The sequence below is a fragment of the Balaenoptera acutorostrata genome, chromosome 15 (genome assembly GCF_949987535.1).
Source record: "Balaenoptera acutorostrata chromosome 15, mBalAcu1.1, whole genome shotgun sequence".
NCBI classification, from domain to species: domain Eukaryota; kingdom Metazoa; phylum Chordata; class Mammalia; order Artiodactyla; family Balaenopteridae; genus Balaenoptera; species Balaenoptera acutorostrata.
In genome coordinates, this window is record NC_080078.1 from 2,003,964 (window position 1) to 2,029,306 (window position 25,343).

At 42.9% G+C, this 25,343-nt stretch overlaps 1 protein-coding gene across 1 annotated transcript in view; it reads right to left on the minus strand.

Moving 5' to 3' along the window:
* GNA12 (G protein subunit alpha 12) overlaps positions 1 to 25,343 on the minus strand; it is a 125,314-nt gene that overhangs the window by 70,090 nt on the left and 29,881 nt on the right. The window contains exon 2 of the mRNA XM_057528897.1: positions 3,970 to 4,185. Within this exon, the coding sequence (XP_057384880.1) occupies positions 3,970 to 4,185 (216 nt within the window). The remainder of the gene's footprint in view (positions 1 to 3,969; positions 4,186 to 25,343) is intronic.

Genomic DNA, 25,343 nt, shown 5'->3' on the forward strand with positions numbered 1-25,343 from the left:
ACACACAGAAGACCACCGGCCCGGCTGCTGCACCGATCCAGAACTAGACCCCACATTAAAAGGTGTACGTAACCAAAAGCAGATCATGGAAATACTACCCATGTGCTGTATCATAAGCACATTAGTTAATGATAATTTGCCAGATGTGTTTAAAAGTTCGAAATTCTCTTACTGGAGAAAGGGCATGTAAGTAGACCATATTTATGTGACTTATGACAAAAACTTCCCTTTTAGTGTTCTGCTACGTCTTCCTCAAATGTGTTTGAAAAGATTAGGTCTAACATAGCAAGGTTATCTTCCTTTCTTTTTTATGAAGCCAGAGAAGTGCTATCGAATCCTGTGTCTAAATGGCAGTTGACATCAGTGACTACGCAGGAACAGGTGACTTGTGAGAAGGGCAAGGTTTCTCCTTTTCGGGACAGGGAGAGTCCCCTCTGAGGAGGAAAGGCCCTCACAAGGCAGTCAGCAGACACTGCCGTTCTTCTTCCCCTTTTTGTTTCTGCCTCTGCCTGGAATGGCAAGGAAAACCAAGGGAGCAGAGGAAACAGGCAGCGTCTAACACCTGGCTGACAGCAGGTCTCACGGCGGCTGGGTTTCCATTGAGAGACTGTCAAAGGCTCTAAGAGTTCCCTCACCTGGGGAGGGAAGAAAGGTAACAAAACTAGTTGCTGAAACATCACCGTGGAAAGGTTTCTGACACTAAGCAAAGGATCCGAAGAGAAAACTGACCACACCGTGTTAAGACGCTTAGGTTGCAACTGTCTATCTTGACATAAAGACTATTAAGGGCCTACTGTCCATCGAGTTAATAAGATGCTCTATAATTTTTTTAAATAAAAATATAGAAAAGTACGAAACATCAGAATAACAGACACTCACATACTTACCCTCCAATAAACAAAATCAGCAGCTTCATATCTGCTTTCGGTCATCGCAGTTCAAAAGCACACAACATGTGAACACTTGTCAGGTAACCACACCCTCACAAAGTCGGGCTGTTTGAAGCATAAGATCAAAACGATGGGATGACGGACCCACCTGGAGCCAACCTCCCCCAATCACTTGCCAGATTCAGGTCCAGAGCAAAGGCTCTCTGGAGACAGGCTCATTTTTGGTCTTATTCCCTGCCATGTCCCCAGCATACTGCACAGTGTCTCGCACACAGTAAGTGCCCCATAAATGCTTAACTAATAAGTGACTATAGAAAGAAATAAGCAGACGGGCCTTTTAGGCCCGAGTTCCTCATAGTGACTGCTAAGAAGACAGGGCCCTGGGGACTTCTCTGGTGGCCCAGTGGTTAAGACTCTGCCATTCCACTGTAGGGGGCACGGGTTCAATGCCTGGTCAGGGAACAAAGATTCCTGCATGCCACGGTTAAAAAAAAAAAAAAAGATAGGGCCTTGGGAAGCCATGACCTTTTGGGTTTATTTCCCCATCTGTAGCGAGACAAGGGCTCCATGTACCAGCCAGGAGGGCCCTTCCTGCTCCAAAACACTGCACCCAATCGAGGACGGTGAACATAAAAGTCTGACAAAACCACCCCACCACGCTGTTAAACACTACTTGCAAATATTCAGCTCAGGATGTTTATATTTCCTTCTTTGGTAAATTCTCAATTGATAACAGCAACTTCCATCCAAGCTCTGAAGAGACTAGACTCTTCTTCCCCAGACCATGTGAGTTTATTGGGGCGGAGGGGGAAGGGAAGACTTAAACCCCAATTTCACACTTAGATATTGTGTATTCCCTCGCTGTTTCTGATATTCCTGCCCTTTAGAAGATTAAAATTTCCTTTTTATGGAAAATCTGTCTTCTAGTTCATCTGACTCTTTCACTTTAATTTTTAAACTTAACTTGAGAATGAATGTGAAAATGAAACAGTTATAAAAATGTCATCCTTCAGATCCACCGATGGACAGTAAAATTAGTGGGCAAAAGCTTGAAGAGAAACAGGATATTTGCATAGTTGCAAAGTATCTCCCCCAAATATTTATGTTACAGAGAACAGTAGTAACTTTACAGTGGAGAAACCTGGCAAATACCCTGCTAACCGAGTAAGCAAGGCTCACATCGCCAGGCACTGGACGTATCGAGAGCATGTACCCCTGACAGGATGCTCTGGGCAGACACATCACTTCAGTGGCTTTCTTGCCAAAAAACGCATCATCTCATTCTAATGATGAGAAAACACCAGACAAACCCAAATAGGGACATTCTACAAAATGACTGACCGGTGCTCTTTCAACGTGTCACGGTCATGAAAACCCAGGAGAGACCGAGGGGCTGTCACTGACAGCAGACTCAGGAGAAACAAGGATGAAATGCAGGGTGGGGTCCTGAGCCCGATCCTGCCTTGTAAGAAGGGCTTTTAGAGGAAAAGCGGTTAAACCTGAATGAGGTCTACGGGTTAATTAACCGTACCGTACCAACGTCAGTTTCCCGCTTTTGACGAGCGTGCTACGACTGTGTAAGCCGTGAGCATCAGGGGAGATCAGGTGAAGAGCACATGGAAGCTGAACTGAGGATTATCAGGCAGACTGTGCAGAACCCCGGAAATAAATGAGAAAACTACACGTAACTCATTAGTAAAAAACTGGCAAAAGACAGGACTAGGCATTTCCCAGAAGAGGAAACACATACAGCCAATAAGTCTAGGAAACGTCAATTAAACCCTAAGGAGATACTATAAAAATATAGTGTACTTGGCTCCTTCGGCTAAAAGGAGATTCTTAAAAATTTTTGAAGTCTGATAACACGAAAGACTGGCCAGGATGAGAGCAACAGGAGCTCTGCGCTGCCGGCAGAAGCACAACTGGTATAATCACTCTGGAAAATAACTTGACATATCGTGTCTATTTGGAGGCATATATGCCCTACAACTGGCCAATTCCCCTCCTTGGAATATGTCCTGGAGACCCCTGAACACGTGCATTTGGGGGCGCACGGGAGAGAGCGCAGCAGATTTGTTTGTAATAGCAAAACATGGAAAACGATTCCCAAGTATATGCACGAGAGAACGGATGCATCCGAGTATGTCCACACAGTAGGATAGCAGACAGCGGCGAACATGAAAGGACCACAGCCACATGCACCGCATGAATAAATTTCAAAATACTGGGTGAAAAATGCAAGTCACGGAAGAATACATACAGGATGAAACCATTTATGTAAAGTTTGAAAATAGGGAAAACTCAAGACTCTTTTTAAAAAATAAATACATAGTATGGCAACATCATAACGAAAGGCAAGGGACCAGTGACTTAAAACTTGGGAACCTGTTTCTCAGGGGCAAAGGGATGTGAAGGTCAGTGCGATTTCTGGACACTCCAGGGGGTGCATTTATATCAGCCGGGCACATCTATTCTAGTTATAGGAGAAATATGATACTCACCTTCATATACAGTTAATGTTGAAGGATACTCAGGAAAAAAACAGAATGCAAACAGGCTAAACACCCCAAATTTTCTGTTTAAAGACTCATCCTAAATGAAGCTAAGTGACAAAGATGATTAGGCTTTGTGAAACTTTCAGACCTTAAAATAAAAGGAAAGAATCCTCAGGGAACAACTTGGAAGGGTTCAGATTAGCTTCCCAGGCATAGATCTGAAAACATTCATGATTTGCCAGGCAGGACCCATACTTCACAGCTGGAAAGTTCTCTTAAGGACGCATTAATTTCCTACTATGAACAAGATCTAGAAAATGTGAGCTCCTTGAGTTACACCAATCTTGACTATTTTAAGAATCCTTCATATTCCTTGAACAGAAACATTTATCTAGCCTGAGTGAATTAATTTTGTTCCTCTCAAACCATTTAGATGGCTTAATTAGCCTCTGTTATGTGTTTCCGTTCTTAAATATCAGGGTTTAGAGCAACTTACACCTTGCCTGTACTTTTACAGTTTTTAAAGGAAATTCTACCACAGGTCAAGAACACAGTCGTGTAGTCCAGACAGAGGGCTCACTCACCAGCTGAAACTCGCTCCTCCGGCTGAAAGCTTCCCTGATGCCGGAATCCCTCCAGAGCGCGCTCAGAGCAGGTACGTACAGCTGAAAGGTGGCAGGCTCCACGGGCAGCCCTGCTTTGTTCTCAAAGGCCATGAGGAACATCCCGTGCTTCTCATTTTCAGAATACTGCCAAGGAATACCAAGCTTGTCTCGTGCATCAACCAGAACCCTTGAGCCCTAGGAAAGAAAAGAAATCAAAAGGATTTCATTGTGCTGCAAAGGCTAAATCACAACAGAGAACCTCGATGTGGGCATTAATCGTCATACAGCAGGAAACTCACAAGCTGCAACCAGGATTTGTCTCTTGGTTTTGTCCTGGCATGAATGTCTTGCTCCCAGGAATGTAACTATTAAGACAGACGGACACACAGATCACATCACAGGCCTGCCCTTTGCTGTCACTCATTTGAAAAGGTCCCGGAAGGCAGAAAATTGAATGGGGAAGAAGCAGCAACAAACTCAGCAAAGTGACATTTGAAAACGAAGCGTGAACCACGTCAGTGAAAGAGACAGTGTTTTAAGACAACTACAACGGTAGTACTACAGCTGCCATCACTGAAATCTGGCAGCTCCTCAACACCAGAGGACACACTGCTCATCCCAACTTAAAAGGAGTGGGGGACGTAAACACACAGGCAGTCACGAGACGGGAGGAGACCGAAATGGACACAAGCCAAGCGGCCCGCCCACTGGAAACAGGAGCTGGGGGATCACGTTCTAGATTTGTGATGATGAGAAACTATTTTTCATTGATTTGCTTATTTCCCCACTGTTAAAAATAAAGTTAGGATTTTCTGCCTTTTCCTTACCTCACTGACAGGGTCAAGGGGACAGAGAAACAGCCTAAACTAAAATAGTATTAGGGAAAGTGGCCAAATTGTGGAAAACACTGTCGTGGTGAAAACTGCCTCCCTGGGCAGGAAGGAAGTAGGTCTAGGCCATCTTTCTCAGGTCAGTGCTTCAAAGTTAGCAACACAGCATCTAAGGAAGTTTCTGAGTTCTTCTGACGGGACCCCCTCAGTACTCCCTGGCTGCGTCAGTACTGGATGAGCCAGAGCAGAAGGGGCCCTCCCTACCTGGAAAGGCCTTGGCTGGCTCCGAGTGGTCTGGGGGACCTGGAACAATGGACAGCAGTACCCTGTCCCCTAGCACAGAGAACGGCAGGACATCACTGCCCAGCTGGCACTTACTTTTTTTAAAACAAAGAACAGCCTTGTTGGAGTATAAGTCACATAACATACAATCCCCCATTGACACTGTGCAGCTCGATGGTTTACCCCAAACCAGGGCAAAGGAGACGAGTCCGTGCTGCCTGCCTCTGCTGTAGCACCTGCCTTGAACCACTAAGGTGAGTGGTAATGGTGACCAGAAACTAGCTACAGTCTCCCCTCCAGACCCAGGGAGCCGCACTGCCTGGTTAGAGATGTTCCTGTGAGCTCCCTCCTCGGGGTCCTTGCCCATCTGCCGCTGGTGACCATGGCCAGTCCTTCTGATCCACAAACTTGTTTAATGCTTCCCTGGGGCGAAGCCCTGACATAGGCACTGTGGGAAAACAAAATGCTTATGAAGCAATGTCCGAGCTCTGGACACTCAGAATCTGGCTAGGGAGACAGATATGTGGATTTAAAAAATTAACACCCACTAATAATAAAAACTCTCAGAAAACTAGGAATAGAGAACTTCTTCAACTTCATAAAAACATTGGGGGCTTCCCTGGTGGCGCAGTGGTTGAGGGTCTGCCTGCCGGTGCGGGGGACGCGGGTTCGAGCCCTGGTCTGGGAGGATCCCACATGCCGCGGAGCAGCTGGGCCCGTGAGCCACAACTGCTGAGCCTGAGCGTCTGGAGCCTCTGCTCCACAAAAAGAGAGGCCGCGATAGTGACAGGCCCGCGCACCACGATGAAGAGTGGCCCCCGCTCGCCGCAACTGGAGAAGGCCCTCACACAGAAACGAGGACCCAACACAGCCAAAAATAAACATAATAAATAAATAATAAATAAAAATTAAAAAAAAAAAAAACATTGGCAAAAACTCTACAGCTAACACCAAAATCAATGGTGAAAGACTGAACGCTTCCCTCTAAGAATGAGAACAAGACAAGGCTGCCCACTTTTATTACTGCTATTCAGCATGGTTCTAGCCAGTGTGGTAAGGTGAAGGAAAGAAATATAAGGTACATGGATTAGAGAGAAAAAAAATAAAACTAAGCCTATTTACAGATGAAATGATGGTCTACGTAGAAAATCCCAAGGAATATACCAAAGAAACTCCTAGAATTCAAGTTAATTCAGCAAGGATAGAGGATGTAGGATATAAAAATCAACCTACAAGTCATCTGTCTTTCTATATACTAGCAATTAACATATGGAAATTGAAATTTAAAATGCAATACTATTAATAATCACACAAAAATGAAACACTTAGGTATAAATCTAACAAAACATGTACAGGACTTGTATGCTGAAAACTATAAAATGTGTTGATGAAAGAAATCAAAGTCTAATAAATGGAGGGACATACCATGTTCATGGATTGGAAGCATCAACATAATTATGATATCAATTCTCTCCAAATTGATATACAGGCCTAACAATTTCTAAAAAATCCCAGCAAAATCTTTTATGGATATAGATATAACTATTCTAAAATCTATATGGAAAGGCACTAGATTAACTAAAACAATTGTGAAAAAGAAAAATTAAGGGGGAGGAATCCAATTTCTAGATTTATTACATAGCTACAGTAAGCAAGACTATGCAGTATTGGTGAAGGACTAGATACACAGATCAATGGAACATAACAGAAAACCCAGAGGTGGTCCCACATAAGTATGGCCAATTGACTTTTTTGAAGATCCAAAAGCAATTAAATAAAGAGTAGCCTTTTCAATAAATGATGTTGGAGGAATTGGATGTCCATAAGCAAAGGAAAAAAAAAAACAAACCTTGACCTAAACCTCACACCTTATACAAAATTGACTCAAAACGTAAAACTAGGAGAAAAACTTCAGGACCTACAACTTGGCGAACAGTCCTTAGACATGACACAAAATGCATGGTTCATAAAAGAAAAATATCGATAAACTGGACTTCATCAAAATTAAAGCTTTTGCTCTGCAAAAGACTCTCTTAAGAAAATGAAAAGACAAGCTAGGGACTGGTAGAAAATATCTGCCAACCACATATCTGACAAAGGACTCATATTTAGAATATACAAAGAATGCTCAAAACTCAATAGTTAAAAAAACAAACAATCCAGTTGGAAAGTGGACAAAGACATGAAGAGTTGTTTTCACCAGAGAGCACACACACAGCAAGTAAGCAGATGAAAAACAGGATGTCCAAGTTCACTGGCCATCAGGGAAAACCAGACTAAGACTTTGATGAGACATCACTACACGTCTATTAAAACAGCTAAAACAAAAAGCAGTGACAACACCAAATGCAGAGATATGTGATCTCTAATACACTGCTGGTGCAGATGTAAAATGGGACAACCACTCTAGAAAATAGTTTTTCAGTTTCTTAAAAAAATTCAGCATACGCTTAACATACAACCCAGCAACCTCACTCCTGGGCATTTATCCCAGAGAAATGAAAATTTATGTCCACACAAAAACCTGTGCAGGAATGTTCACAGCAGCTTTATTCACAATGGCCACAAACTAGAAGCAACCCAGATGTACTTCAATAAACAAATGGTTCAACTGTGGTACCTCTGTACCATGGAATACTATTCAGCAACGAAAAGGAATGAACTACTAAAGCACAAAACTTAGATGGATCTCAAAGGTCACATACTACATGATTCCATTTATATAATATGCTTGAAGTGAAAAAATCATAGGGGTGGAAAACAAAATTAGTGGCTGCTAGGGATTAGAGCTGGTAGAGGAAAGAGGGTGAGTGTGACTCAAGAGGGGAGGGGGATCTCTGTGGTGACAGGGCAGTTCTGTATCTTGATAAGCAGCGCTGGTTACACAAAACTACACAGGTGATAGTAAGTCTCAGAATCCCACACATACGTTGTACCAATGTCAGTCTCCTGGTTTTGATATTGCACTATAGATACATAAAATGTAACCACTAGGGGAAATTTCCTGTGAACCTATAATTATTTCAAAAAAAAAGTTAACTAGCAATTACAGCGATATATGTTCCAATTACATGGTGTGGAAAGGGAAGGTTACTAGAGGCCAAAGGAAGAGAGACTGGTAGGAAGAGGTGAGGCTCAGAAAACCGAATAAGCACCGAATAATTTCAACAAGTGGCAACAGTGGATCAGAACCTACCCAGAGGGGAGACAGGGCTCAAATCAATCCTCAGCTCTCCTTCCTCCCTGTCCCCTCCTCCACCCATTCCTGCACTCTCTCTGGCGACATCACCCCAACTCCCCCCGCCCCAGAGGACAATAGTGAAAATGTTCGAGAACCATGGAGACAAAGATGCTTCACATTCTCCACATTACGCGCAACAGCAAGCATCCGAGCACAGAGAAGGGAGAAGCGATTTCTCTGGTGAGCTTCTAGGCAAAGGGTCACAGCACCTTTGTGTGAATCAGAAGAAGGTTCCCGCCGGCTCGGCAAGGAGCTGGGTCAGGACTTCAGCCCCACCTGCCCCCGAGTCAGGCAGCCAACACATCTACCATTCACGATGGCCCTGCCCGCACGACTCAAATGCAGCACCTCTGACCTGACAGAAGAGCTATCTTTCCAGTGCTCTGTTTACGAGTTAAAAAGTTTACTTCCCAAGGAGCACACACAGCCCCACTCACGGGTTAAAGCGAGTCTCTACTCCCTCGGGAATTGATGTCGGAGGCAAAGGCAGGGAACCAAACAAGCCTTTAGAAGCCTGAGCCGTCGTTTACCAAGACTGCTTTCAATGCTGCACAGACCAGGCCTGCCCTAATTACTGGGGTGAACATAGGTTTGGCTTAAAAAAGCCCGGTGTATCCAAAAGCAGCCTGTGTTCCCACTGCACACTGCCACCCAGGCAAGCTGGAACTGGTCCAAATTAACTTCACCCAAACACGAAGAAAAGGCTCCTTATTTCTCTTTTTAGAAATTCAGGGAAATTGGCAAAACTGCTGACCAACTTTGAATTCTACCAGTGAGCCATAGTCCATTTTCTATATCTTACTCACTTCATTTGGAGGGAAAGGGCATCAAGAAAAAAAGACATCTCTCTTTTGCCCTTATTTTAAATTATTCTAGTCAAAAACTACTCTCTGTTAACTTTCTTCTGAATCTCAAAGCTGAGCTCTACGGAACTTTACTACTCTGGGACATCTGCTTAAAATCTGAGTCCGCTTTTTCCTCCTTTTCAGCGGGAGCTTAACGTCTTTGGAAATGTTACATTCACTGTATTTTGCAGAAATGATAGTTATATATATCCCCGTCATGATATAGAGTTGCTAAGTCTTAAAAAATACTAATACAGGGCTTCCCTGGTGGCGCAGTAGTTGAGAATCTGCCTGCCAACGCAGGGGACACGGGTTCGAGCCCTGGTCTGGGAAGATCCCACATGCTGCGGAGCAACTAAGCCCGTGAGCCACAACTACTGAGCCTGCGCGTCTGGAGCCTGTGCTCCGCAACAAGAGAGGCCGCGATAGTGAGAGGCCCGCGCACCGCAATGAAGAGTGGCCCCTGCTTGCTGCAACTAGAGAAAGCCCTCACACTGAAACGAAGACCCAACACAGCCAAAAATAAATAAATAAATTAAAAAGCAAGTTTAAAAAAAATACTAATACAGCAGGCATAAAAAGCCTATTTAAAAAGCCCTTCTGGGCTTCCCTGGTGGCGCAGTGGCTGAGAATCTGCCTGCCAATGCAGGGGACACGGGTTCGAGCCCTGGTCTGGGAAGATCCCACATGCCGCGGAGCGACTGTGCCCGTGAGCCACAACTACTGAGCCTGCGCGTTTGGAGCCTGAGCTCCGCAACAAGAGAGGCCGCGACAGTGAGAGGCCCGCGCACCGCGATGAAGAGTGGCCCCCGCTTGCCGCAGCTGGGGAGGGCCCTCGCACGGAGGCGAGGACCCGACACAGCCATAAATAAAATAAATAAATAAAATTAAAAAAAAAAAAAAAAAAAAGCCCTTCTTTCAGTAACAGTGTTACTGAAGTATTAATTTTTTCAATAACCATACACTTATTCAGTTGCCCAAATATAAAGTTAAAGTATTAAGCAGATTGATGACTTCATCTCAATACTATGTAACACTTTAAACTGTTCAAAGAACACATTTTTTTGAATTTTATTTTATTTATTTTTTTATACAGTAGGTTCTTATTAGTTATCTATTTTATACATATTGGTGTATATATGTCAGTCCCAATCTCCCAATTCATCCCACCACCTCCACCCCCCCGCCACTTTCCCCCCTTGGGGTCCATACGTTTGTTCTCTACATCTGTGTCTCTATTTCTGCCCTGCAAACTGGTTCATCTATACCATTTTTCTAGGTTCCACATATATGCGTTAATATACGATACTTGTTTATCTCCTTCTGACTTACTTCACTCTGTATGACAGTCTCCAGATCCATCCACGTCTCTACAAATGACCCAATTTCATTGCTTTTTATGGCTGAGTAATATTCCATTGTATATATGTACCACTTCTTCTTACTCCATTCATCTATTGATGGGCATTTAGGTTGCTGCCATGACCTGGCTATTGTAAATAGTGCTGCAATGAACATTCGGGTGCATGTGTCTTTTTGAATTACGGTTTTCTCTCGGTACACGCCCAGTAGTGGGACTGCTGGGTCATATGGTAATTCTATTTTTAGTTTTTTAAGGAACCTCCATACTGTTCTCCATAGTGGCTGTATCAATTTACATTCCCACCAACAGTGCAAGAGGGTTCCCTTTTCTCCACACCCTCTCCAGCATTTGTTGTTTGTAGATTTTCTGATGATGCCCATTCTAACTGGTGTGAGGTGATACCTCACTGTAGTTTTGATTTGCATTTCTCTAATAATTAGTGATGTTGAGCAGCTTTTCATGTACTTCTTGGCCCTCTGTATGTCTTCTTTGGAGAAATGTCTATTTAGGTCTTCTGCCCATTTTTGGATTGGGTTGTTTGTTTTTTTAATATTGAGCTGCGTGAGCTGTTTATATATTTTGGAGATTAATCCTTTGTCCGTTGATTTGTTTGCAAATATTTCCTCCCATTCTGAGGGTTGTCTTCTCGTCTTGTTTGTAATTTCCTTTGCTTTGCAAAAGCTTTTAAGTTTCATTATGTCCCATTTGTTTATTTTTGTTTATTTTATTTCCACTACTCTAGGAGGTGGATCAAAAAAGATCTTGCTGTGATTTATGTCAAAGAGTGTTCTTCCTATGTTGTTTCCTCTAAGATTTTATAGTGTCCGGTCTTACATTTAGGTCTTTAATCCATTTTGAGTTTATTTTTGTGTATGGTGTTAGGAAGTGTTCTAATTTCATTCTTTTACATGTAGCTGTTCAGTTTTCCCAGCACCACTTATTGAGGAGACTGTCTTTTCTCCATTGTATATCCTTGCCCCCTTTGTCATAGAATAGTTGAGCATAGGTGTGTGGATTTATCTCTGGGCTTTCTAGCCTGTTCCATTGATCTATATTTCTGTTTTTGTGCCAGTACCATACTGTCTTGACTACTGTAGCTTTGTAGTATAGTCTGAAGTCAGGGGGTCTGATTCCTCCAGCTCCATTTTTTTCCCCTCAAGACTGCTTTGGCTATATGGGTCTTTTGTGTCTCCGTACAAATTTTAAGATTTTTTGTTCTAGTTCTGTAAAAAATGCCACTGGTAATTTGATAGGGATTGCACTGAATCTGTAGATTGCTTTGGGTAGTATAGACATTTTCACAATATTGATTCTTCCAATCCAAGAACATGGTATTTCTCTCCATCTGTTTGTATCACCTTTGATTTCTTTCATCAGTGTCTTATAGTTTTATGAGTACAGGTCTTTTACCTCCTTAGGTAGTTTTATTCCTAGGTATTTTATTCTTTTTGTTGCAATGGTGAATGGGATTGTTTCCTTAACTTCTCTTTCTGATCTTTCGTTGTTAGTGTAACAGGATGCAAGAGATTTCTGTGCATTAATTTTGTATCCTGCAACTTTACCAAATTCATTGATTAGCTCTAGTAGTTTTCTGGTGGCATCTCTAGGATTCTCTATGTATAGTATCATGTCATCTGCAAACAGTGACAGTTTTACTTCTTCTTTTCCAATTTGTATTCCTTTTATTTCTTTTTCTTCTCTGATTGCTGTGGCTAGGACTGCCAAAACTATGTTGAATAATAGTGGCAAAAGCGGACATCCTTGTCTTGTTCCTGATCTTAGAGGAAATGCTTTCAGTTTTTCACCATTGAGAATGATGTTTGCTGTGGGTTTGTCATATATGGCCTTTATTATGTTGAGGTAGGTTCCCTCTATGCCCACTTTCTGGAGAGTTTTTATCATAAATGGGTGTTGAATTTTGTCAAAAGCTTTTTCTGCATCTATTGAGATGATCATATGGTTTTTGTCCTTCAATTTGTTAATATGGTGTATCACATTGATTGATTCACGTATATAGAAGACTCCTTGCATCCCTGGGATAAATCCCACTTGATCATGGTGTATGATCCTTTTAATGTGTTGTTGCATTCTGTTTGCTAGTATTTTGTTGAGGATTTTTGCATCTATATTCATCAGTGATATTGGTCTGTAATTTTCTGTTTTTCTAGTATCTTTGTCTGGTTTTGGTATCAGGGTGATGGTGGCCTCACAGAATGAGTTTGGGAGTGTTCCTTCCTCTGCAAATTTTTGGAAGAGTGTGAGAAGGATGGGTGTTAGCTCTTCTCTTAATGTTTGATAGAATTCACCTGTGAAGCCAACTGGTCCTGGACTTCTGTTTGTTGGAAGATTTTTAATCACCGTTTCAATTTCATTATTTGTGATTGGTCTGTTCATATTTTCTATTTCTTCCTGGTTCAGTCTTGGAAGGTTATACTTTTCTAAGAATTTGTCCATTTCTTCCAGGTTGTCCATTTTATTGGCATAGAGTTGCTTGTAGTAGTCTCTTAGGATGCTTTGTATTTCTGCAGTGTCCGCTGTAACTTCTCCTTTTCATTTCTAATTTTATTGATTTGAGTCCTCTCCCTCTTTTTCTTGATGAGTCTGGCTACATGTTTATCAATTTTGTTTATCTTCTCAAAGAACCAGCTTTTAGTTGTATTGATCTTTGCTATTGTTCTCTTTGTTTCTATTTCATCTATTTCTGCTCTGATCTTTATTATTTCTTTTCTTCTACTAACTTTAGGTTTTTTTTTGTTCTTCTTTCTCTAGTTCCTTTAGGTGTAAGGTTAGATTATTTGAGATTTTTCTTGTTTCTTGAGGTAGGCTTGTATTGCTATAAACTTCCCTCTTAGAACTGCTTTTGCTGCATCCCATAGGTTTTGGATCATCGTGTTTTCGTTGTAATTTGTCTCAGGTATTTTTTCATTTCCTCTTTGATTTATTTAGTGATCTCTTGGTTATTTAGTAACACATTGTTTAGTCTCCATGTGTTTGTGTTTTTTACGTTTTTTTCCCTGTAATTGATTTCTAATGTCATAGCATTGTGGTCGGAAAAGATGCTTGATATGATTTCAATTTTCTTAAATTTACCGAGGCTTGATTTGTGACCCAAGATGTGATCTATCCTGGAGAATGTTCCGTGTGCACTTGAGACGAAAGTGTAATCTGCTGTTTTGGGATGGATGTCCTATAAATATGAATTAAATCTGGTCTATTGTGTCATTTAAAGCTTCTGTTTCCTTATTAATTTTCTGTCTGGATGATCTGTTCATTGGTGTTAAGTGAGGTGCTAAAGTCCCCCACTATTATTGTTTTACTGTCGATTTCCTCTTTCATAGCTGTTAGCAGTTGCCTTATGTGTTGATGTGCTCCTATGTTGAGTGCATATATGTTTATAATTGTTATATCTTCTTCTTGGATTGATCCCTTGATCATTATGTAGTGTCCTTCCTTGTCTCTTGTAACATTCTTTATTTTAAAGTCTATTTTATCTGATATGTGTATGCTACTCCAGCTTTCTTTTGATTTCCGTTTGCATGGAGTATCTTTTTCCATACCCCACTTTCAGTCTGTATGTGTCCCTAGGTCTGAAGTGGGTCTCTTGTAGACAGCATATATATGGGTCTTGTTTTTGTATCCATTCAGCGAGCCTTTGTCTTTTGGTTGGAGCATTTAATCCATTCACGTTTAAGGTAATTATTGATATGTATGTTCCTATTACCATTTTCTTAATTGTTATGCGTTTGTTTTTGTAGGTCCTTTTCTTCTCTTGTGTTTCCCACTTAGAGAAGTTCCTTTAGCATTTACTGTAGAGCTGGTTTGGTGGTGCTGAATTCTCTTAGCTTTTGCTTGTCTGTAAAGCTTTTGATTTCTCCGTCGAATCTGAATGAGATCCTTGCTGGGTAGACTAATCTTGGTTGTATGTTCTTCCCTTGCATCACTTTAAATATATCGTGCCACTCCCTTCTGGCTTGTAGTTTCTGCTGAGAAATCAGCTGTTAACCTTATGGGAGTTCCCTTGTATGTTATTTGTCGTTTTTCCCTTGTTGCTTTCAATAATTTTTCTTTGTCTTTCATTTTTGTCAATTTGATTACTCTGTGTCTCGGCGTGTTTCTCCTTGGGTTTCTCCTGCCTGGGGCTCTCTGCGCTTTCTGGACTTGGGTGGCTATTTCCTTTCCCATGTTAGGGAAGTTTTCGACTATAATCTCTTCAAATATTTTCTCAGGTCCTTTCTCTATTCTCCTTCTGGGACCCCTATAATGCAAATGCTGTTGCGTTTAATGTTGTCCCAAAGGTCTCTTAGGCTGTCTTCATTTCTTGTCATTCTTTTTTCTTTATTCTGTTCTGTGGCAGTGAATTCCACCATTCTGTCTTCCAGGTCACTTACCCATTCTTCTGCTTCAGTTATTCTGCTATTGATTCATTCTAGTGTATTTTTCATTTCAGTTATTGTATTGTTCATCTGTTTGTTTGTTCTTTAATTCTTCTAGGTCTTTGTTAAACATTTCTTGCATCTTCTCGATCTTTGCCTCCATTCTTTTTCCGAGGTGCTGGATCATCTTCACTATCATTATTCTGAATTCTTTTTCTGGAAGGTTGCCTATCTCCACTTCATTTAGTTGTTTTTCTGGGGTTTTATCTTGTTCCTTCATCTGGTACAAAGTCCTCTGCCTTTTCATTTTGTCTATCTTTCTGTGAATGTGGTTTTCCTTCCACAGGCGGCAGAATTGTAGTTCTTCTTGCTTCTGCTCAAAGAACACATTTTTAAGACAACTTATAAATCCAGCAATTTAAACTTTTAGTCAAAGAATAGCTTCCCTGTCTGCTGGGGATGTAGATTTGCGTGTGTGTGTGTGTGTGTGTGTGTGTGTGTGTGTGTGTGTTCGGTTTTACTGGACGAAGACCAAAAACTGCAAATCCTGTTAACTCGTTTCAAAATAGATTTTGTTAGTTTAGCCCCTAATCAAACCAAATCTTTTTAGATTAGTCATTCCTTACTAAAATCTTCCCACAATAAATACTAAAGCTAAGAAAGATGTAAAACGCTAGTAGATCAAATGAGCTTTCTCTACAGAATGAAAGTTACATGAAGAAAATGTTAAGGTTTTGCATGTTCACCCAATTAGATAACAGCATATGTACTTGGAAAGCTCTGTTTTTGTTTTTTTTTAAACCCACTAGGCTGAGTTGTTTGCCTTTGGCCAGCATCCAAATAAAAGAAATGCTGCCAGAAATGTAAACAGGATACATTTCTTTAAGTTAATGAGTCCAGCAAGCAAAGGCAGACGGCTCCTCTTAGTTTCTCTCTGAGGCTGGAGCGGAGGCTACCTTCTAATTTAGAGGTCGGAGAAAAAGTGAGGAAGGGGATGCAGCAAGCAGCAAACCAGTCACCAGAACGCCATCATTTCTATGACACAGAGCTGGACGGCCTCCTGGGCCAGGGTCCTGTCCCCACTACACCTCCTCCTCCTGTGAGCTCTGGGAACAAATGCATTGTTCTCATAGAACAGACTGTCCCTCACCACGCCCCCTCTCCAGGAAAGCCACCTACAGAGCTCTCCCTGCAGCCAGACTGAAGGCTTCCGGCAAAGAAAAGTGCCAGGGAATGGGGGAAAGGCCAAAGAGGTGCTCGACGTGGCGCCTGCTCCAAGAGCTTCCAATACCATCACAGGAGTGGGGCAGAGCAGCAGAAGCACAGGCCAGAGGTAAACACCACCATCGGGTAGATGAAAGGTCTTGGGACAGTCGGAAATGTCACATCAGTGAGAGGAGCAGGTTAAAGCCAGACTGTGGCGAGCTAAGAAGTCTGGAATTTACTCTGTAAGAAGCAGGGAGCAATCAAAGCTCTGGGAAGGAGCAGGACAAGGTCAGGGAAGGAGCAACTGCAGGTGGGGAGGGCGCTCAGAAGGGACGCCGAGGCTCTCACGTACGGAGATGATGCACAGGGAGATCTAAAAGCGGAGAGCACGGGATGGCTCGGGAGGGGTGAGATTCGGGTGAGTTTATGACAAATTAAATTTAACAGCACAATGGGAAATCCAAGGCAAAATTTTCAGGAAATAGATGGAAGTGCAAGAAAAATTCTAGGTGTAGGAAGTGCCCGGAGAAGCACCATTAGCTCTTTTTTGCTGCCTAGAAAAGGTTGGTTCTCCTAGAAGTTTAAAAAAAAAAAAAGAAAGGAATTCCGCATCAGTTCAGAATTCCTCAGATCTCCTAAACTGGAATGTGAAAATCCACGCTCAGTTTCAGAACTCAAGAGCCAGCTGACTGGAGGCTTGTGAAGTCATCTCCTGGCACCGCAAACCGACCAACCTGTCTCTCATCCACCCTTCCAGGTGTGTGAGCACTGGAAGCTGCTTGACTAAATGATTCACTGAACGTTATAAAGACAAACTGTGGTACGAGGGGAAGTGAAGCCTTCCTGTTATGTACAGAAAATATTAAAGAAACTTGAGAATAAATAAATACTAAGTATCATTCCAAGGTGAAAAAATTCCTGCAAACACTACAAACAGGTAACACAGCTTAATGTGCTAGCTCAGCGTTTTCAAAATTCAAGTTGGGACTCACTTTGTGAAATAATTTAGCAAGAATTTAAAAAATAAAATACAGTGGTAAATATCTGAATAAACTGTAAATAGTAAAGGTAAGTGCTTCATTGAATTCCCATTTCAGTTTAGACAGATATGCTGATATAGAGAGAGATATATATGGATGTGGGTGTGTGTGTGTGTATTAGCTCACTTCATCTTTGTGACCATGTGAGGTATGTAGTATTGTGCCCATTTTACAGAGTAGAAAATGGAAGCTCAGTCACCCAGCCACTGAGGGTGATTCAGTGACTCTCAGGCTAGTGTTTTTTCATCTATATTCTCTTCCTCTACGGGTGTGGCTGGGGACATAAGGGAGCAAAGAAAGAGGCAGGGGGTGGAAGTTGCCCTGTTCGCTGTTTTTCACACAGTTGACAGCAGGCACTGAGGCTAGAACCATCTGAATTAACCTTCCATGGAAACAGTGTTTCTGGTATTCTCCAGAATTTTTGTTTTTTAAAGCAGTAATTAAATCTGGAAGTATGGGATAAGTTGCACGCCTGGCTAAATTAGAGGAAATTTAGTAAGTTCAGATTCTACTTTAATCTCCAAACAGTAAAAAACCTCATATGCATTATCTTGGCACAGAATTAGAAGAGCCTGTGGCCGCTCTGTCCAACAGAGAGGCCCCCGGCCACCCGTGTCTGGTGGGCAGTGGAAGGGGGCCGGTCTGAATTCAGATGTGTTATAAATACATACTGGATTTCAGAGACTGACTATGAAAAGATAAATGTATTTTATCTTTTAATATTGATTACATGTTGAAATTATAACATTTTGGGTAGTTTAGGTTATTAAAATATATTATTAAAATTATTTTTGTGTTTCTTTTACCTTCCTTAACGTGGCTGAAGTACATATGTGGCTCATGTTACATTTCTGTTGGACAGCATTGCTTATGGGCACATTTCTTAAAATGGAATTTGTTTCTTTCTGATTACGAAAATATTTTTAGTGTAGAAAATAGAGGAAACATAGATATGCATAAAAAAGATAATTAAATCCTCAAAAATATCACTAACTAGAAATAACTTTAGTTAACATCTTAGAATGTTATCTGTATATAAATTCTCTTTGTGTGTATAAACATTTTATAAATCTTTAAAAACACTTCAAGCAATATATCAAACATTTCCCCATGTCATTAAATATTTCAAAACGTCGAGGTTTGTAATTGCTGCATAGCAATCCAACACTGGGACGTACTAGAATTAAACTGATGCCCCCTTGCTGAACACCTGAATTGTTTCCAATGCATGGGAAGTGTGAACACACGTCAGGGACTCCCGGGTACAGGCATATCTGCACATACCTGACTCTTCTCCTGTGACAGATTCCTAGAAATGGAACTGCTGGGTCAGAGTATGAACACATTTTGAGGAGTTTGATAAATATTACTAAACTGCTCTCCAGAAAGGCTGTACTAATTTACACACTTATATTTGGTAACTGTTCATTTTCCTTTAATTTTCCCCAAGTTTTGTTTTTTTTTTTTAATTTGCCTGTTTGCTTTGCTAAACTTGTCCTCCAGTAATATTTACCAGTCACATTCTCAAACCATAGCTCCACGAGAAATCACAATAATTAGCAACTGAAAATGAAGCAAATTTAGGGTGTGCGTACATGCATGCGTGCGTGTGTGTATACTGATAACCAAGAGTTAGGGGAAAAAAACAGAAAATTAATAGACATGTGCCTTCTATATTTCAAATAAGCTTTTATATAAGTATTCGTTTTCCCCTCTAAGTCCTATTAATAACATGAATAAGTAATAAGCTAAATAAGTTAATAAGATAAATGAATGATAAATAAGATTAGTTAATTAAAATAATGGAGAAGATAAAAATAAAGTAACCATTACTAATAAAAATGCTTGACTTTCCCAAGCACGTGTGACGTCTAAAGTCTCTCACTTCCAATCAGAGAATGTGGATCAGTCAACACTTCCAATCAAACATTTTACATCAAGGCATAAAGAAGAATTCAAAACATTTAGTCCGAGTTCTTAGGAGAAGTTTCCAAATCAGGAGAGCCTTGAATTTGATGAGAGAGTTAACATTAATTTGTGTCTATATAAACAGAAATCCCTTGAAATAATGAGGCCTAAGAGAAGGCGTTAAGAGGGGAAAAAAGAGCCTGGACGACATGTCGGCTTGTTCACTGCCCCCACCCTCTCCCATCTGAAGCTGGCTCAAAGACTGACTACAGAGAAGCTAAAAGAAGATAAAATGACTACTGCAGACTTCAATTACTATGCCACGCAATAAAACTCAACGGTAACATAAACGGCACCGAAAACACACTTGGACATGTCAGCGTTAGGCAGACTTGCACTGAACTGCTTTGACACGGCAGCGTTTCAAGCAAATCAAGTCTTAGGAGCTGAGCAGAATCGGTCATCGCAGAGAGGAGAGGGCAGCTATTCAGCTCACGAAAAAGAGCCCTTAGAACATGACAAACCCGCTCTCGTGCCCCACGGAGGAGTATGGAAAAACAAGGTCAAGGTGCCTAAAAACTCTCCTATTACCTGGGCTCTTTCCTTCATCCTGCTCTCTAGAACCTCTTTATGGAACGGACCAGTCGTAGTTTAGGGAGCAAAAAATGAAAATCTTAATTTATGCCTTAATTAGCACTTATAGGGAGCCAAGAGTTGGTCTCCACAACTTTCAATACATACTTCATGTTCATGCATTTCCTTCTCACTCGTACCAACGTGGACAAGACGTGCTGTGGCCTCTGACACCGGCACGTAGAGCACACACGGCAGCACAGTTCAGCAGGAGACTCGGCAGGACACAGGCTCTGCCACCTCTGTGCCTTTGAAAAAGTGACTTCAGGACCCTCTGCGGGTCGCCAAGGCAGGGGCCAAGAGACCTACTTGCCCTTGGAGCCTGCGCCTCCCCCTGCAGGCCGGCACCCACAGCGGCCACCCCGGGAGGCCAACGTTCACAAGGGGTCGAGAGGGCCTGTGCTGGACAGAGCCGGGCCACACGCCCGCAGTACGAGCCTGCAGCACGGAGCAACAAGCACCACCCCTGCTCCCGTCGCCCGGCTGTCAGCAAGTGCCCCGGTGCCACCTTCAAAACAGGTCTAGAGTTTGACCGTTTCCTGCCACTCCCTCGGCTATCGCTTTGGTCCGGCCACCGTCGTCTCTCGCCTGGATCACTGCCAATCTCCTAACTGGTCTCCTCATGTCTACACTTGTCCCCGTCAGTCTGTTCTCAACATACGTCACTTCACAGCACTCTTTGCCCAAACCCGCTCTCATCAGAGGAAAAGCCCAGAAGGCCTGATCTGGCGCTGTTACTTCTCTGACCCCATTCCTCCTGCTTATCTCCCCTGCCTGCTCCATGCCAGTCACATGGCCACCGCGCTTCTGCCTCAGGGCCTTTGCACTTCTGGTTCTCGATGCCTGAAACCCTTCTGCCCTAGATAGCCACACAACTCACTTCTGTCTCCTGGGAGTCTTTACTCAGGTGCCAGCTTAGCAAGGCCTTCCCTGGCCATCTTCTCCTCCACCTGCTCCCACCCCATACCTCCCCTTCCCACCCCTTCCGTGCTTCTCATCTCGCGAGCGCTTGCTGCTGGCCAGCTAGCGTACCTGACAGTTCACTCGTTTATCTGGTTTATTGTATTTCTCCCCCACTGCAGCGCGAGGCCCCTGAGGAAGGCTCCTTTGTCTGCTTTGCTCACTCCCGTGTTTCCAGACCCCGCCCACAGATCTACAGATGTGCACAGGATAAACATGCAGACCTCAGGTTCTTCATCTGCTAAACAAGGGGAACAGTCCTTTCTATCTCCTCCTGGTCTGCAGCGAGGAACATCTGAAGCAAGAGATATTGTATACTAACAATTAGATTTGCCTTGTACCAAAATTGGTCAGACAGTACATGAACCAAACATCATTAGTCATTTCAATTTATTTCTCTCTGGAAATCTCACCACATGAGGAACCATTATTGAGGTTAATACACTAATACTGGCCCATACTTTATTTGAAAGCAATTCAGTTATATAATAGGTCTGGAAAATTCCTTTTAAAACTATCTCCTTTTCATATGTCAAAGATAAAAGAAACGCCTGTTTACAGGAAAAGTTCAACCAAAGAGACAGCTTAATTTACTGTAACAAGTAAATTAAATCTGCAAAGTGACAGTTTAAATAGAAGCAATTTTCACACATATGTATATTACTTCTTTCTTTTTTTAAAGGAAAACAACATTTTAATACAACCTTTTCAAAATGATTTGAAATGTGCTAGCATCACTGGAAAAAAACTTTCAATATTTACCCACAACATGAATTGATTCTGATTGCATTTTTGGTCTAATTTTTAAAGGTAAATAATGAAATTTATAGGAGAAAACTATGGAAAACATCCCTACATTTTTTTTTTTAAGTGTCCTTTTTTTTACTTCTTTTAAAAGCATACAGATGCTTTTCTGGTTAACAAGATACAAGTAATTCTTTAACAGCATACTGAATTTGAAGCAGCCTTCCAGTACGATGCCTTCTCCTAATCAACAGATACGATAAATACAATCACTTTCTTGTAGGGAGAAGTTCTGACATTAGAAAGGGATCAACCCCAGGAGTGGAAGGGATCTCTTGTGAAATATCTAGCTTAAATTTTCAGGGTTTGCTGCAATGGGTAAAATAATAGAAGTAATAATAATAACCATATCATTTCCTTTAGGAGGAACTTAGGATCCTAATAATAAGAATAAGAAGAAGTTGGATCCCAAACAACAGATCCTAGCAGTCGCTGGAAAGATAAGAAGAAAAAACTGGGGAAGTGGGGCCCCAGGGAAGATCTCATTCACAGGGACACCGAGGCAGCGGCTCAGCCTTTGTCGACAGTAGGTGCAGAATCGGAAGAAAGAGACTTCTTGTGTAGTCAAGTGACGGGACTCCGTCCTCTACAACCAAAAGAGATTGGAATTTGAAAGAGAGCACAGACTTACTGAAAGCCCAAGCCTGAAGGCCCCGGGCTTGGCATATGTGGGGTGTGTCCCAAGGGCCGGGCAGCACTGGCACCAAGAGACCCAGAAAGGAAGGCCCAGCTCCCACCCAGGCAGGGCTGGCTCTCCCTCGGGCAGTGCTTTCCCTCGCCCCGGCCCCAGGCCTGCGTGTTCGGAGGTGAATCAAGCCATCTTACATGGAAGACAAACTGGACCTCCATTCAGCACACGTCAGCTGCTTCATAGTCCTCAGATAAACTTTATATAATGACCATTAGAGTAACTGTTACCAAACTTTTGTTTACTATATAGACTTCTTACAAAAATCATTTGAGAAGAGACCTCCAACTACAATCAATGTACCTGAAAGTGCACTGCCCGTACGCCACAGGCTCTAGAGTAGGAAAGAAGACTGTAAAATGAGAATTATTTCTATTGATAGGCTCCCAATGAGCTACACTCGATTCGATTCTGTTCTGCCAGCCCTGAGGGCCTGCTGTGCCAGCAGGACGGCGAGCAAAGCTGGTTTCTAACAGTCGACAGAGTCCTCCAGCTGCACACACGTGCAACAAGTGCCCCATCGAATGGATTCGGATCACTGGTTCAAAGGCAGTCCAGCAGGTCACACACACCACCAACGTCCACTTCCTAAAAAGCACCTTCCATCGGGAACCAGGTGAAGTCACATTTTGCTTCCATATAAAACCAAAGGAAATCTGGTATTTAGCACCTAAAGCAGTCGTTATTTAGAGTGTTGGCGGAACCTCCTGGAAAGTTTCCCTAGCAATGCGATGCCCCAAGACAAAAAGGCTTTCAAGTGCTCAACAGAACCAGCATTTCAGAGCATTCTTCATTAGAAACTCACAAACTGAGTTAATCCTTTTGTTACTAATTCTGTGAAAAAACTATTTTCAGTTTTCAAGTAAGGAAGAATACTTCCTTAAAGACCCACATCTGCTTTTCCTCAAAATTATGATAAATCATTCAGACAGTGTTTTTCTTAGCTTACTTTCTTTTTCTTTTAAAGCTGCTAAGACATTAACAGACAGTCTTTAGACCTTCGTAGTTTGCTAAAACCGGGTAACTTCATGCTCCTGAGCAGCCATGCCCAGTTTCTACGACTTCTACCAAAGCCACATGAATGTACAGACATTTATCATGAACCTCAAGGTCCACCTAGATAATGTGGGGTGAGTACAGAAAAGACAAACAAAAACCCCACAAAACCTCTACTCCTAATGACAGAGTTGGCAAATGAAGTAGTTACTCAACATTTTTAGATGGGTTTAAGGATACATACATAAAAATCAAAAGAACTTGGTACCTTTAAAGTGTAATTGCTTTGTCCCAAGTAAGAAGAGGTTACAGCTCTAAGATGAAAGGAAGTTTTAAAATTACAAATATTTACCAGCTTTGATGAAACAGAATGCTCTTGTTCAATAGGATGACGCTTTGTATTTTTCTTAATTATTTAAAAAGTAGATGATGCCATGCTCACAGTACAAACTTCATCAGGTACAAAAGGTATCTGGTGACAAGTCTCCCACCTGCCGGGTCCTGCTGCCTCGCATCCCCTCCGCAGAGGACACGGCAGCCCTGGTCAGCAAAGCATGCTGACGGGTCACAGACACCAAGGAGACCCCCTGTCCGATGCACGTGAAGCAGGCGGGTAACAGGGACCGACTGACCTGCTGCACCTGGAGAGGACGAGGCTGGATGAAGTGACGGCGGAGAGCAGAGGCGGGTGGGACCAGACAGGAAGGGAACGCAGGGTGGAAATGGAGCCCGAGGACCAGCGTGCAGGTAGGGTCTGACTGCACTGGACTGAGCCCAGACAGGACTGGAAAACTGGGACACACCGGGATGAGTGAGAAGACTCTGGGATGTGAGGCCCAGGCTGTCCCTGCCCGTCTGCGGGCTCCTCGGGGCCTGAGGAAGACCCGCGGCACCCAGGCTGGCAGCGAGCCTGTGTTCAGAGCAGGTGGCCGGGCAGCTCCCACCCGCTGTCCCGACTCACGTGAGCCCATGCTCGTCTTTAGGAATCCCAAGTACCTGAGTTAAAGACAATTAGTGGAGCAGAATAAGACCCCTCTCGACTTTGTCCAAATTCACAAATAAGGTCAGAGTCACAGCCTGAAACTGTCAGGGGATTTCTTCTGCAAACTTAAGTCTTGAATATTCAGGAGTCGCCTTCTCATTGAGGCCTTACCTGGCCACCCTATTTAAAACCACAGCCCCACAAAATTCCTCGTTTCCTTTTCCTGCTTTTTTCATGGCCCAGAATTTCACAGAAGGTCAGAGCTGGAACGACCTCCAAAAGGGGCTGCGTCAGGTCCCCCTGCAGGTGTGAACCCCTTATAATTAACAGCCTTCCAGCTATAAACGGCTGTCAGACTCACTTTCCGGAAAGGACTTCCTGACTTACCCACAAGCCCCCTAAGCACGCTTCCTGCGTCCCCGAGGTGCCCGCGCTCACCTGTACCTCTCAGCAGCTGAAATGACCTCTGTGCAGCCCCGTGAGGCCACCTGCTCTCTGAGCGCAGTGCCTGCGACACAATGACCTTTTACTGCTGGAGCCTAGCGGACAGTGGGCACTCTGATAGAAGGAAGCCATTTCTATCCTGCAGCCTCGGTCCCACTCAGTTCGTCCAAAGACACCAGGTGCCAGCACTGTGGCAGCCACCGAGGCTGCAGCAGAGATGGAGACAGAGGGGCCCCTGCCCGCATGAAGCCTCCCTGCGAGTGGACGAGCTTTCCAAAGCGCAACTCAATAGAAAGTGAAACAAACTGCAACCCAGCCCTTGCGACCTGGGCTCTAAAGGAAACAAATACTCAGCAGAGAGAAGCGTAAAGGAGGCTGCTGTCAGCATGGTGGTCAGGGAAGGCCCCTTAGGTGCCGTGTAAGCCGACCCTGACGACAGGAAGGGGCTTTCCTAGTGGAAGGGAAGCAAAGGCCCTGCGCTTAGCATTTTTGAAAAACTAAACCTCAGAGAGGCTTGGAGCTTGGTGAGCGAGGGGAGAGGGCGGAGGGTGAGGGAGAGGGCGTTCAGTCAGTCGTGAGCTGTATGTGCAGGGCCACAAAGGCAGCGAAGGCTCCCTGGGGGTCATCTGGATTTTTCCTTGACCACAGTTCAATTATAAAATGTAATTCAGAACCAGGAGAAATTTAATGTCAAAGTGTCGTTTTATCAAACAATCTTTGAAAGTTAGCCAAAGTAAAAACTCAGAAATGGCACTGGG